Raw genomic sequence first — 15486 nt, 5'->3', positions numbered from 1 at the left:
GGGAAGTCACTTGGTCATTCTGAGCCTCCATTTCCACACCTACGAGATCGAAATAAAAACAGATTCTACTTTTTTAGAGTTATTGTGAGGCTAAAGCAATATAGGTCATCAACAAAATCCCTGAAAAGTCCTTAATAAATATTAGCCATTGTAGTTATTTAATATTAACATTATTATTAATGTCCCAACTCCCAATCCTGTGTTCCTTCTGCTACACATATAACCTGGCAGGCCCGGGGAGGGAATATTAATGAGGTAAATTTGACTTTAAATGCGTTCAAATAACATTAGTTTTGATGTGGCTTCTCTTCCTATCTTCACGTCTAAGCAGAGAACTGGTTTGCTGTGAGTCTATCACAGAGTAAACGGATAAATATCAAGTAGAACGATGATCTGAACCAATTAACTGGTATGCTGACACACTAATTTATTGAGTTTATTTTCACATCCCATAAACATATGCACAAAGTCTGCAGACAAGTTCTAAGTACTCCAAGGAGGCTTAGGCAATAGATCTCCCAACATGAGGTCCTAAGCTATCATGGAGAAAACTAGTAAGTTGATGATTCAGGAAGCCTCCTCTATGTCTAATTACCTGACCATTGGTGTCAGGAGAGAGAAAACATCTGTGCATCTTGTTTGTTTGCTTGTATAGGCTGTGAAATAAGACTTCCTAAGTAGGCATAATTTTTCCTAGATAGCTTCGAAAGAACTAAAGACATTAACCTCGTCAGATTCATCCCTCACCTAAATCCACTCTCATAATTAAAATATCTCTATGCCCTGATTTCCTAACCTCTGTTCCATTGTTCCAGACATAGCTATGTTGAACTGTTATTTTTGTCCCAATTGACAAGAGGAGTTCCATTCTGTATGATAGATGCACTTGAAAATATTGCCTCAAAAAAAAAAAAAAAAAAGAAAAAAAGAAAATATTGCCTCCACTGATTAGTCTGTAACCCCACAGAATAGACACCTTCTCCCTTGTGGCTACTTTTGCTGACTTTTAGTAATATTAAGTTGAAACAAACTCCTTGCTTCTTTACTTGGTTATTTGTTCATATAAAAGTAAGTTATAAACAGGTGAATCCACTCCTGGGATGTTGTGAGTTAGCCACACAGTTAGTAAAAGGCAGAGGGGCACCTGGGTGGCTCATTTGGTTGGGCAGCCTCTTGATTTCATCCCAGGGCTCAGGTCATGATCTCAGGGTCATGGAATCAAGCCCTCATCAGGTTTTGTGCTCAGGGGGCGGTTGTCTTCAAGATTTTCTCTCTCTGCCCCCTCCCTTTGCTTGCCCACTCCTTTTCTATAAAATAAATAAATACATTTTTTTTTAAAGCAGAGATGCCTACTTCAGAGCAATGTTTCAAGGTTTTATAAAGGTGTGATTAATATGTGAGTATTAATTATTGCACTGGAGTCAGAAAGGCATAGGGTTCCAGGATCAGAGAGACATGCTACGATTCAGCTGTGTTCCTGTCTAGCTCAGGGACTGGACAAGAAACCTTAACATTTTTAACCCTTAATCTTTTTCATTAGTCAAATGAGACTAATAGTTACTTTCATTGAGTTATAGGAAGTTATGAGATAATCCATACAAAGTGCTTACCACAGCTTCTGGTGGATCCATACATATTAGGGGGACAGACCGAAATGCTACTTAGGATGGTTATCAGAATACAAAGGTGGAGTCCTGAACTCTTCTTGACTTGCTGGTGTAGCAAATGGAAAAATAGTTTCAGGGAGCAGAACCATCTTACTTTTCAAATCTTGGCTTAGTCATTTATTAGCTGTATAAAATTTTAAAATGAGGATAATATGATAATACTTATGGCTTAAATTTAAGAATACATGGAAATAATGTTTATGCCATTTAAATCTACCACCAGTGATAAACAGTATAGAATTTGTTGTGTATAATTCTGAGTATTTTCTTAAATCAAGAGTTAGATATTTTTATATAATTGATATCAAACCGTACGTTTTTTAATAACAACCTTCTTAATAATCACACATTGTGACGTTTCCCATTGTACTTACTGAGTTTGGAAGTGTATTTTTCAATTGTTTTATTTGAAGGCATTATTATTTTTAATTTTATCTTTTATTCTCAAATATTTAAGTGTTTAATCTTCCCCAACCCCTCACAAACTACAGTGTGAGAAGCATCCTTAAACATAATTATATGGACAAACATCTAATTATATTCTCTGGATAAATTCTGAGAAGTAGGTTAAAAGGTAAGACTATTTTAATCTTTATTATTAGCCTGTTTTCCAGAAAATGAGGATCAATATACACATCTACCACCAGGCAATGAAAAGTAGCAGTTTACAGTGCCAATACTGTTTCTTTAAAATTCTTTTCTAATTTGTTTCAAAAAAATATTGCTTATATTTGTATTTCTGCAATTGCTAGTACTGCTAATGTTTTATGTGTTAAATGATACCACCTTTAATATTTTCACTTTTGTGTTTATCAATTATATAATTACATCACTGCAAATTAACAATATGAACTATTATTTGGCGTGTATATTTTCTATGTCAGTTCATTATTGTATCTTAAGTTTATCCCTTACTCTAATTTTATTGTAACTTTGACACTGATAAATAAATAGTCAAATCTATCAAGTCTTCCATGATCAATTTCATTGTTGGTTTCAAAAGACCATTTAGAAAGGTCGTTTTACTGTTCTGTGATTAGAAAAAAAAATGCTTATTTTATATTTACATATTCATGTTGAGTTTATTAATTATTTTGGCTCTTCAATAATTCATTTTGGTGTAAGATGTACAGCAGACATCTAAAAATAGTTTAACCCCTTAATGACCTATTATTGTGAGAACATTTGCACACTTTTTTGAAAGACCAATAATTTCATTGCTGATGTGAAATGCCACCTTTATCATGACACACCACACACACAGACATACACACACACATCACATATAGGTTTAAGTAATCTACAGGTCATGTGGAAGGCTTCTAGAAAATCTTATATTAAATCTTCTGTAAAATCTATGCTAGCAACCAGCTTGTGTTGCACAAATACCAACTCTTACCAGAGAAGGCTTCTGAAGGTTAAGGGGAGTACTTAAATGGCACAAGGAAAGGAGATGCCTCAGATGGTTGAAGGGAGAATAATGCTTTTTAGGGAGGATAATGCTGGAAAAGAAGTCTTATACTAGGCAAAAAAATTAATTAATTAATTAATTAAAACACTGGCCAAAAAGATAAACAAACCAAGCAAGATAACTTGCTGTGTGTTCCATAATATGTATGAAAATTAAATATTTAGAGTACCATTTCCCACAATGGTATTGTTAATAAAAATATTACTTTAGGTCCTAAAGTAATGTAATATTAGGGTTTTCCTTAGAAACTGACTATCCCAATAATTGCAAATAATAAGCATTTTCGTTCATATATAATCTTCAGTCATTATGTTATAGTTTAAGTCATCATTATCTCACAATTGCTAGTAAAAAAAAAAATATGTAAGTTCAGAATACTAACAATCCCTGAGCATTATTTGGAGGCAAAGAGCCACCGAGGCTCATGAAATAGTTGCCAATGTCCGTGTGAAAGGCACGTATCGTAGGGGACTGCAGAGGCCACTTTCCTCTCACCTCCTCTCACATATGATGTGTCTCCAGCCTTCATAGAAAATAGAAAATTATTCCTGTTACCAGTTAAGTTAAAGACGGACACCATCTGCCAATGCCAGTTGACACAATCAAATTGAATGGCTTTGAAATCTAAATTTAATGAACTGCTAAAATATTCATGTCAAGATTTTCCTGATCCATAACCTTTTTCCTGTCTGATTTGATACCCGGCATCCTTTGAGAGGAGAAGTCACTGTAATTTGGAATATAGATTCAGATTCCCGGACTCATTGTTGCTAACACAATTCTTTTTGGCATCCTGAGGGAGAGTAGCACAGGAAATTCTTCATTAATGTCCACTACAGAGACCATGGGTCCTGCTTCATAGATTTGTTCCTTCTAACCTAAACTAACTGTAGATGTTTCCTATAAATTACTTACATCTAGAGACTTCAGCTAGTGTGTAGGACATGGCTTTTTGACAGATTAGGACTTTGCTTCCGAGGATCATCCAGTTGTGTGTAGGATCTTATCTTCAACTGTAATTCATAACGCTCTTGATATTAATGAGACAGAAAAAGGCAATACTTAATAAAAGTGTTTTAAAAGCAATCCCTATCTATTCTAGAACTTTGCTTGCAGTCAGAGCAGATGTCTCAGCCCACGGGTTTATAAAACTTTATATATATATATATATATATATTACAAATTTGCTTCCTGAAATTTCTTATCCATGTAGGCTTTGGTCAAAAAGAGACTTTTTGTCAAAATGTAAAACAAACAAACAAAAAAAGAATTGATTTTAAAAAATAGTTCTTTACCAATTTTAGCGGGTATTTGTGCTTGTTAACTATATACACGTAGTTCAACTAAAGGTGATCTTGGAATTCTACCCTAATTTAATGCTATCACAAAGAAAACAGTTTTGTAAATAGAGTTTTGGGTTTTATTTTTTTAAAGATGTCAGAATGTTTTAGATAGGCTGGCATGATACCATGTTCTTTAGGTTACAACATTTAAAGCATACTTGGGCTCTGTAGAGTGAAATGTATAATATGAGTATGTTTTGGAAAATCAGGTACAATTTTTCAAATCTTCTCAGTAATTGAGGAAGAATTCACTTTATGTTAACAATCAACTGGCCTCAGCCAACATGCTATCCATTCTTCAACATTCATGGCTGCATCCATTACCTCCTGCTGAGAAATCATCAGCAAACAGTTTACTGAGACCATGATTCTGTGGGTAGGTGGGGCCCAGCTGGGTGGTTCTTCTGACCTCAGCTAGACCCTTACAGGGTCTGAGCTTCCTGGTCGATGCCACTGAACTCTGTCACAACTCTGCTTCAGTTGGGCCAACCGTGCTCACTGGGCTCTGATCCACAGGGTTCATCCATACACAGGCTATTTCTGGCTTGCTCACCCGCTAGAGGCAGAGTCCCAAGACAAAGAATGCAAGAGCAAGGCCTCTTCAGTCCAAAGTTCAGTGTTGGCACATGCTCACTTCTGCAGCAATCTCTGGCCAAAGCAAGGCCCAAGGCCATTTTAGTGATTTTATTTTTATAAGATTTTATTTATTTATTCATGAGAGATCCAGAGAGAGAGAGAGGCAGAGACACAGGCAGAGGGAGAAGCAGGCTCCATGTGGGGAGCCCGACATGGGACTCGATCCCGGGTCTCCAGGATCAGGCCCTGGGCTGAAGGCGGCGCTAAACCACTGAGCCACCTGGGCTGCCCCATTCTAGTGATTCAACCTCTTGATGGGAGATGCTGTAAAGTCTCACTGAAAGCAGAGTGGATCTGAGCAAGAAAGATTGTGGCCTATTTTCCATCTACTACAGCACCTCTGAGTTACTTAAATATGGCTCCTACCAAAAAGCCTGAGGCTAGCTAAATCTAGACTTATCCCCTGGGTAGTGTCCTCTCTCATTTCTAGAACCTCTTAGCTTTCTCCATTTATACACATTCATCTTGTACTGCACCCTGCTAGTGCTAGATGGGAGAGCGAAACCCGTCCATGCGTGCCATCTTTTTCTGTTCTACAAGCACCAGGTTCTGCATGTAGTAGCTTCCAAATAAATAAAATAAATGTTTACGACTATTTACTACTACTTTTTATATCACTTCATCATAGTCAACATCGATACTACAAATGTTTTTATTTTCTAAAATATTAAAGACTTTCAGTGTAAATGACATCACAAAAGTTCATGGTTTGTTGTTTTGTTTTAGAGAGAGGGAGGGTGTGTGTGGGGGGGGAGGGACAGAGCAAAAGGGGGAGAGAGAATCTTTAGCAGGCTCCATGTCCAGTGAGGAGCCCAACATGGGGGTCAATCTCATGACCCTGAGACCATGACCAGAGCTGAAATCAAGGGCCGGCTGCTTAACTGACGGAGCCACCCAAGCGCCCCCAAAAGTTCACGATCTGAAGTCAAATATCCTAAAGATGCAACTCATTGTTCCGAAACTTAATTCTTGAACAAACTATACTGTCTTACAAATATACTTAGCTTCTAAAATATCATAAGCAGTGAATACATGATCAAAATTTAAACTTACTACCCTGTCTCAAGATCATTCAGGAAACATTTACACGGTAGTTGACAAATCAAGTGCTCCATCTATTTCTAGATTTGCTTTTTGTTTTTACAGTTGATGAGATCAACAGACTTCCTCATACATTCAAATATAAGATACCACCTTAGAGGATTTGGAGTTACTTCCTATGAACCTAGTTTATAGCTGATGCCAAATTTTGTTGGAAAGCTCCATTTGTTTTTCTAGGATCCAATACTTATCATTACTCACAATATAGTTTACATTAGCAGTCACCTTCTCCTGGGAGTTTTGCTCTTTTCCTGTTGACTCTATAAGCTTGTTCATCATCTCTAAAATGATCCCTTTGCAATTGAATAACTTTTGTAAAGAAATAAAATACCAAATGCATTGCATAATACGCAGGCGGCAGGTTGAGGCAAGTATAATTATCCCAACCAACCAAATAATGTGTGAGGTACACACCTCCAGCCACAGAATTTATACGTGTATTAATACATGTTAATGTAAACAATATGGAAGTTGCTGTTTAGTAGCACAAAAATGAGGAAGTCACTTCTCAGGTCCATCTTAAAATGTATATAATCTAATATATACACATAAATGCACACAAATCTTGTTATTTAGTGATGGGATCGAGTAAGAGGAAGGTCGACAAATTTATATATAAGTGGAAAGATATCTAGCTCAAAAATATTTACCTCTTTGAGGGTCCCTGTGACAAATGTACACAAATAACATGTTCTAAGCAGATTATTTTGCCGTCCGTTTGTAGATAAGCAAGTAACCAGTTAATGGCTTTTAAACATTTTTTTTCTTTTTGTCATGTGACCATTTGTTCAAAATAGAATTTATGCTGTGCTCTAACTTATGAAAGGATAAAAGTAGACATTTTAATAGAGAAGCTAAAAGAGTGATTCTACAAAGAGTGAGTCTATAAACATCCAGGTGACGCATGACATTGTTTTATATTTTGAGTCGTAGAAGTGCAACAGCAGAAAAATATGTATTCGGGCAGACTCAATAGGACGTTACACTAGCATTTCTTGGACTGAACAACTGTGATCTGTTACTGTCATCACACACCATTCTCTTATTTTAACAGCAAAAAAAAATGCATGCAGCCTTACCTATATAAGATTATAAATAAATCTTAAAAAAAAGTTTTTTTTTTTTTTAAGATTTATTCTTTTTTTAAGATTTCTTTCTTTCTTTGAGAGGCCGTGAGGAAGGGGAGGGGTAGACTCTCTGCTGAGTGCAGAGCCCAACACAGGGGCTTGATCTCATGATCCTGAGACCACGACCGGAGCCGAAATCAAGGGTCGGCTGCTTAACTGACGGAGCCACCCAGGCGCCCCTTCACTACTTCTTAACTTTCAGATTCTACAGTTCAAGTCTAGTCAAAGTGAGACTGAAAAATGGCTACTGTTGAGCAGAAATGAAATGCTGGGTATCACTGGTGGCACGTGGTGAATTCTAGAGAAGCAGATGAGATTCATTTTATTTAATCTTAGTTCATTTTTTAATTACTTGAAGGTCTTATTGGTGCTATGGGCGTCTTGAGGAACAACATCTGCTTTTTCCTCAATACTTCTGATAGCTCCTCCTTCTCTCAGGTGACTTGGAACAATGGTTTACAGGTAGTAGAACATTCTAAACCCCATGTTGCTCAGACAGACACAGGGCGGTCGATGATGTGAACAGAGGGTAGATGAACCCCTGATTTGTAAAGATAACTGAAGAATTATTGGCACAAAGTACTGACCCCATTTAACAAAACAAAGCAAAAGAGGAATGAAGAAATTTGACGCGAGTGTTTATTCCTACATCTATTTATTAAAGTCGGTCTAATTTATGATAGCAATATTTTAATTGTGCCATATTTCTTCTCTGACGCTGTGGTGGTGACTAATGAAGGGATTTGCATAATTAATCCAAGCCAAGCCAAATCAAACATCAGAGAAATAGAGGACTACTTTTCAAGGATGGGATGATTAGCCTCGCAGCGATGATGAAGGTTAAGTCATTCCCTGTGTTAAGCTGCAAATTTCTTTTAGAAACACATTCCCACTTTAATCAATAGAAAAATAATGGAGGAGGGGGGACTGGGCTTGGACTGAGCCAGAATTTGTCTTGGACCATATCAAAAGGGGATGGCATTCAGTGTTGAATGGCCAAACTCAGATGCTTTGTAGAGTTCACAAAATCTTTTTGTTTGAGCAGCGGTGGGATTGCTGCCGTCAGGGGTTTTTAAACCCAACTGTAGCCCAGTTACGCATCTGCTGATGAACTGTAGTTTCAATGAGGTATTCTCAGCTGCCAGGTTGTTACAAAAACCTGCCCCGTGGTCAGCGTGGACTCTGCTCTAAATGCTCTCATACGGTTATCTCACGCACCCATCAAACAATTCCGTCGAGCAGACGACAGAATCCAACTTAACAGATGAGAAAAACAAGGCCTAGTGCGTTTAATTAACCTGCTCACAAATAGTAAGTAGCAGAACCAGAGTTCAAATCTAGGTCCATTCTGGGATCTCCTGAAATCATGCTGCCTTTCAAAAAGTATGAAAAAATGAGGTAGCAACCCCTAAAAGGTTAATTTTATATTTCACATTGTTTTAAAAAGAAATATTTGATAACATAAATATGATGTCTACATACAACTTTCTACCTTTAAGTCCTTAACGACGCATATTAACTAACCCGTGTGCCCTCTTATCCTCTCCAGCACAAAACACATTAATATTGAGAACTGAAAGGTTTTAGAAATATTGCTTTCAAGTGACTTATTGATAGTTTAGTTGGTATTACCTTAGATAACTTTGCCTTGGATTCAGAATTATCTCGGGGAACAGAGTCTCTGATTAGCCGAGATCGGTCATAATTAGCATGTTCTGATTCATCCATGTAATCCTTATCTTTCCCTAGGGCTAGAAAAGAGAGAGAAAATTATATCCACTTTTATCCTTCTGCCTTTTCGCTCTCTTTAAATGTACTAATCTCTCTTTTATTCATGCTTTCCCAAGGTTTAACCAAGTATAACTTTCTCATGACCCATCCATCCAAAAAATAAGCAAAAAAAAGGAAAAAAAAGGCGGGGGGGGGGGTGGATAACGTGAAAACTTCCCTGTTAGTGGATTAATACTGACACTACAGTAACTTTCATAAGAATTAAATACATCTCTGCTGTTTAATGGACTTAAACTTCTTTAAAACAAAATTAGAATCACGCAAACTCATCATCTCTTTAGAACATGAAGATAAAGACATTGCTTAGTACTCAATAGATTCTCAAGCATTTGTTTGCTCAATTAAAATCTGTATTAAATTTGGGAATTTGTTTTCTTAAAAGTTGGACAGTTTCCTAAATGCAAATTTGACCGAAGAGTGACAAGTCTGAGAACTCACAGAAGCAATTCTAACAAACAGTATACGGATTTTTTTTTTTTTTTTTAATATCAGGGATTGGAAATGAAACTACAACTGCAAACAAGGAGAGAACACTGAAAATTAATTACCATTAGAATTATAAAAAGAGTAGGACCTTGTAAGAATATATGAACAATAAACAAACTATAATCAACACAAGAAACCTCTATGGTGGCTGTAGGTACAACCACGAACCGCTGATGTATTTCACAAAACCTGTATTCCATATGATGGAAGTATGTCTTCAAATTCAAAAACAGACAGCATCGTATATATTTAGCCTTTTCAAATAAGTGAAAATGCTTTGGAGAGTTATTTTATTCCATCTGCTGACACCTATCATAAATTTTGACATCAACAACTATGTACAATTCTTTAAAGATTTCAATCATTTAACTTATATTATTAATTGTCAACTATTAAAATGCTCTGAGCACTTAATATTCTTTTTAAAGATTTTATTTATTTATTCATGAGAGACACAGAGAGAGAGGCAGAAACACAGGCAGAGGGAGAAGTAGGTTCCCTGCGGAGGAGCCCGATGTGGGACTCGATCCCGGGACCCCCGGGTCACGCCCTGAGTCAAAGGCAGACGCTCAATGGCTGAGCCACCCAGGTACCCCTATGTTTACCTTTCTTATTGTTTTTCTTCAAATTATACAGAAGGATTCTTCTGTATGTAATAACAGCTTTCTTTTTTCCTTTTACTATTAGCGAGATTGCAAATTCCTGTTAATGTAATGTAAATTTATCTCTCCTGTCTTGTCTCTTAAAATGTTCCTACAGTGTTCCTGGGTTAGAAACAAGAAGTCAATTAGATGCTTTTCCTGAATATAAAAATGTCTTAATGTAGTTTGTATTTTTTTCTGTTGTTGTTAAATAGGTATTTTTTTCTCACACTAACTTTATACACACTATTCCTGTAACTAATGTTTTGTTTTGCTTTCTTTTTCAGGGGGATAGCTAACAATTATTTAATTGTTATACGTATCAGGTATCCTTCATTCATTAAATAATATATTGAGCTAGTTCTACAGTGTTCCAGAGACTATTCTACTTTGAAGGTAGGAGGAAGCACAATGAACAAAAATCCTCACCCTCATAAAGTTGATGGTGACAAAGTTAAGAAAAGAAAAAATGTAACTTTTATATATTAAATGATGATGTGGTTAATTTAAAAAAAAAAAAAAAAAAGAAAGGAGGGCAGGGAGATTAACAGAGAGGGCTGCAATTTGCAATTCTAAATAAGGTAGTTAAGGATGGCCTCCCTTGAGTAACCTGGAGCAAAGATGCCAAAATGGTGGGAAGAGCATCACAGGCAAAGGGTAAAGCAAGTGCAAAGGCCCTGAGGTGGGAACATGCCTTTCTTGTCTGATGACAGACAAATAGATGAGTGTGACTGGTGAGGAATGAACAAGAGTGAAGGTGGCAGGGTATCATGTTAAAGTAGCAATAGAGGAAGTAGGAGCATATCATGGAGGACTTGGGCCACTAGAATGATTTTGGTTTTCATCCTGAGTTAAAAAGTGCTATTGTGTGAATTTGAGCACAGTGAATTTGAGCAGATTTTAACAAAATCAATCTGGATGCTGACATGAGAATAGGCTGAAGGTGCCAAGGCCAGAGGAAAAGAAATCAGGTAGGAGTAATTGAAATAATGAGGTAGAGAGGCTATGCTTTGGGTCAGGGTGGTATCGAGACTCAGGAATGGTCAACCTGAGGATGTATTTTTTAAGGGAAAATTAACAGAATTCTATTGGATGTGACATTTAAAAGAGAAAAGTCAACAATAATTCCAATGTTTTTAGTCTGAGTGCTGGGAAGGGTGTCATATTATTTTCACATATATTTTGAGTAAATCATTTAAAAGTACTGTTACTAGCCTTCCTTACTAGCAAGGAAATGTAGGCAAGTACCTAGGGTGTCACATCTGGTATGAGGCAGGATGAGAGCCCAGGAAATCTGGCCCTAAACCTTACATTCTTAGCTACTATTTAATACTGCCTCTTGTAGTATTGGAGGGATGATGATTTAGGAAACTTTGAAGCAATATAATATTCAAAAAAAATTTTTAATATTTTATTTATTTATTCATGAGAGACAGAAACAGAGAGAGAGAGAGAGAGGGCAGAGACACAGGCAGAGGGAGAAGCAGGCTCCATGCAGGGAGCCCGACGTGGGACTCGATCCCAGGGTCTCCAGGATCACGCCCTGGGCTGAAGGCAGCGCTAAACCGCTGAGCCACCCAGGCTGCCCAATATTCAAAAATTAAAACAAAAACAACTGGGTCATGTAAAAATTGCAATATATTTGTTGAATGAAAAAGGATGGAATCTCTAATTATCAACATAGCTTTCTATCTTCCTTCAGCTGATGATGATGGAGGTAAATATTAGCATCCCAACAGGTAAAGATAAAAATTGTCAACAGACAAGAAATAAAAGGTAAGGTAAATTTTATGAAAACTTACTTATTTTTATGTGGCTTAATATCTTCCATGGCCAAGAATTTAAAATTAAAAAGGTACTATTTTATGCTAGCACATGAATTTTCTTTGGCATCTTTCATTTCTAATAAGAATATCCATTGCCGACAAGACGTTAGAGAAATGATAATAGTCATTTGTTTTCTATACCAATATAAATCAGTACATTTTTTGGAACACAGTGTGTTAATATGTTTTAAGAGCACACCTAGAGAGGGATCCTAAAGTCATCTAAAAGAAAAAAAAAAAAGTTACGTTCACAAGAATGTTCCCCCAAGCCCATGGATAGAAACAATGAGCACTTTAATAAATAGCAACTCCATTCTTCCAGTTTACAGTAGAGGCCAATATCCTGACTCCTCACTTTCTTTGACCTGATGTCTGATCCTTAAATAAATTTTGTTGACTGAGCACAAAATACTTTTTCTGCTTTGCTTTTACTTTCTAGCAGATCAGTTTCTAACATGCAATATGTTATTTTTATTTATTTATCCTCATTTATTATCTATTTCCCTCACCAAGGTGTCTGTGGGTCAGTTTTTTTGCTTTATTCGTTTTTGTTGTCTTTTTTGTTCGCTGTTTTGTCCCTACCATCTAGAATAGGGTCTGACCTGTCTTTGCTATCCAGTAAAGATCTGTTGAATGCTTCCAAGGATTTAAACTCCTGTCTGGCCTATCTTCAAATTACATCTAGAAACTGATCATTTATTAAAGTCATAGTTTCTTAATCCAAGCCACCACTATCTCTCGGTAGAAACCTGCAAGAGTCTCCTAATCAATCTTCCTGTTTCTGTTTTTTACTCCTACCACAGACCGAGTGGTCCTTTTAAAATTTACGTTAAATTACATTAAACTTCTACTCAGAACCTTCCAATACTTTGTAGCTCCAAGTAAAAGTCATATTTACATTATGGCACACTGGGCAAGCATCCTCAGGCCCCTTACTACCACTTCTCATCTCTGTCCTCTAACCTCACCCTCACTCCCTCCAGTCCAGCTGCACTAGGTTCCTTGGTGTGAAGTATGTTCTCACTGCAGAGCCCTTGCACTTGCTCCTTTCTCTGACAGGAATGCTCAATCCCCGTTGCAGCCAGGGTTCTGTATCAGAGAGTCTTCCTCAACCACCATTTCTAAAATAGAACCTCCCATACTTCTCTGTCTCCTCAGAAGGTTTTATTACTTTTATTAGCACCTGACATAGAGTAACACGCACACACTCACACAAAACGTGCATGCGATATGTGTATGTATATATCTGCACTGGACATTAAGTTATAGCAGGGTATGTGCATATGTGTACATGTATATCATACAAATGAACATGTTTTATATGCATATATTTGTGCTTTTATCCATATAAGAAACAGAAAGTATCTATATGTACATATCTATACATGTATATAGATATACATATCTGTATATGTATTTAGAAAGTATCTATATGTATCACTATGTACATATAACACAACTCAATAATAAAAAGACAACCCAGTTTAAAAAAGGGCTAAGGGGGGATCCCTGGGTGGCGCAGTGGTTTGGCGCCTGCCTTTGGCCCAGGGCGCGATCCTGGAGACCCGGGATCGAATCCCACGTCGGGCTCCCGGTGCATGGAGCCTGCTTCTCCCTCTGCCTGTGTCTCTGCCTCTCTCTCTCTCACTGTGTGCCTATCATAAATAAATAAAAAAAATTTAAAAAAAATTTAAAAAAAAGGGCTAAGGATCTGAATAGACATTTCTCCAATAAAGATATACAGTGGCCAACAAACGGATGAAAAGATGCTCAACATCGTTATTTATCACGGACGTGTAAACCGAACCCAAGCCCACAATGAGACCATGTCACACCCTCTTGGACGGCTATAATAGAAAAGATGGACAATAACAACTGTTGGTGAGAATGTGGAGCCGTCAAGCCCTCAGAAACTGTGGATGGGGATGAAATATGCTGCGGGTGCTGGAGAAACCAATCTGGCAGTTCCTCCAAAGTTTTAACATAGCTTCCATATGATTCTCCACGCTACTCCCAGGTATGTATTCAAGAGAAATGAAAATATCAATTCACAAAATCTTATACACCAATGCTCATAGCAGCATTATTCGTAATAGCCAAAAACTATCCAAGTGTCCATCAACTGATGAATGGATAAATAACACATGACTTATCCATATAGTGGAATATTATTCAGCAATAAAAAGGAATGAAGTACCGATCAATGCTAAAACATGGATGAACCCTGGAAACATTAAGCTAAGTGAAAAATGCTGGTCACGAAAGACCAAATATTGTCTTTTGTGACTAGCATGAACTGTCCAGAATAATTTATAGAGGCAGAAAGTAAATGAGTGGCTACCTGAAGCTTGGGGATTGAGGTAAGAAGAATAGGTGACTGCTCATAGGTATGAGGTCTTCTTTTGAGGTGATGAAAATATCCTAAAATTACGGTGATGGATATACGAAAAACCATTTCAGTCGCACACTTAAAATGGGTGAATTGTATGGTATGTGAATTATATCTCAATAAAGCTGCTACAGCTATATATATAAAAAAACATGATTCCCAAACCTTAAAAAAAAAATCATTTAATATGTTGAACCCAGGACCCTAACGTAGTGAAAAAAGAATTAATGATTTCAGCAAACCCAAATTAATCCTAGTTATGTCATTTATCAGCGTGAGGGCATTGGGTCAGTTATGGTTTTTTTGTTTGTTTGTTTGTTTTTTTTTTTTTAAATTTTTATTTATTTATGATAGTCACAGAGAGAGAGAGAGAGAGAGAGAGAGAGGCAGAGACACAGGCAGAGGGAGAAGCAGGCTCCATGTACCAGGAGCCCGATGTGGGACTCGACCCCGGGTCCCCAGGATCGCGCCCTGGGCCAAAGGCAGGCGCCAAACCGCTGCGCCACCCAGGGATCCCCCAGTTATGGTTTTTTAAATCTGAAAATCTGGAATAATAAAATCTTGCTTCAAGGATTAGGATCATATGAAATAATCTATGTGATTTGTACATATAAGGTATTAAAGAAATACACATTCTCTTTCTTTAAGTTCACAACTCTAGTAATTAGGCATCTATAAAACCAATTATGTAATTTGGGATTGCAAAAAAGTCATATTTTCCACTTTAAAGTCTAGGTGGGCAGGAAACAACATAATTAACATGAATACGCCAATGGAAATTTAAAATTTAATTTACAAATCATTTTTGCAATCATCAGTAATATAATTTATGATGAAAATTTCTGTTGAGTCAAGTGGGAATCCATGAACTCTTGCAAAGTTTGTGCGCAAACCAACATCAGCTCAAAACTCAAAGGGACCAATCAAGACAGCAGGCTCCTATGATTGCAGCATAAACCTTAGAGCCATCTCTCACACTGTAATTTTAATAGACAAATTATTCCAGCT

General features: G+C 36.9%; 1 protein-coding gene across 5 annotated transcripts in view; it reads right to left on the bottom strand.

Moving 5' to 3' along the window:
• ANO3 (anoctamin 3) overlaps positions 1 to 15486 on the bottom strand; it is a 372891-nt gene that overhangs the window by 143835 nt on the left and 213570 nt on the right. For all 5 annotated transcript variants that reach the window (XM_038569274.1, XM_038569275.1, XM_038569273.1 and 2 more), the window contains one exon: positions 8978 to 9096. In XM_038569274.1, the coding sequence (XP_038425202.1) occupies positions 8978 to 9096 (119 nt within the window). The remainder of the gene's footprint in view (positions 1 to 8977; positions 9097 to 15486) is intronic.

Source organism: Canis lupus, chromosome 21 (genome assembly GCF_011100685.1).
Source record: "Canis lupus familiaris isolate Mischka breed German Shepherd chromosome 21, alternate assembly UU_Cfam_GSD_1.0, whole genome shotgun sequence".
In the NCBI taxonomy this organism is placed as follows: Eukaryota; Metazoa; Chordata; class Mammalia; order Carnivora; family Canidae; genus Canis; species Canis lupus.
This window is presented reverse-complemented; position numbering and strand designations above follow the sequence as displayed.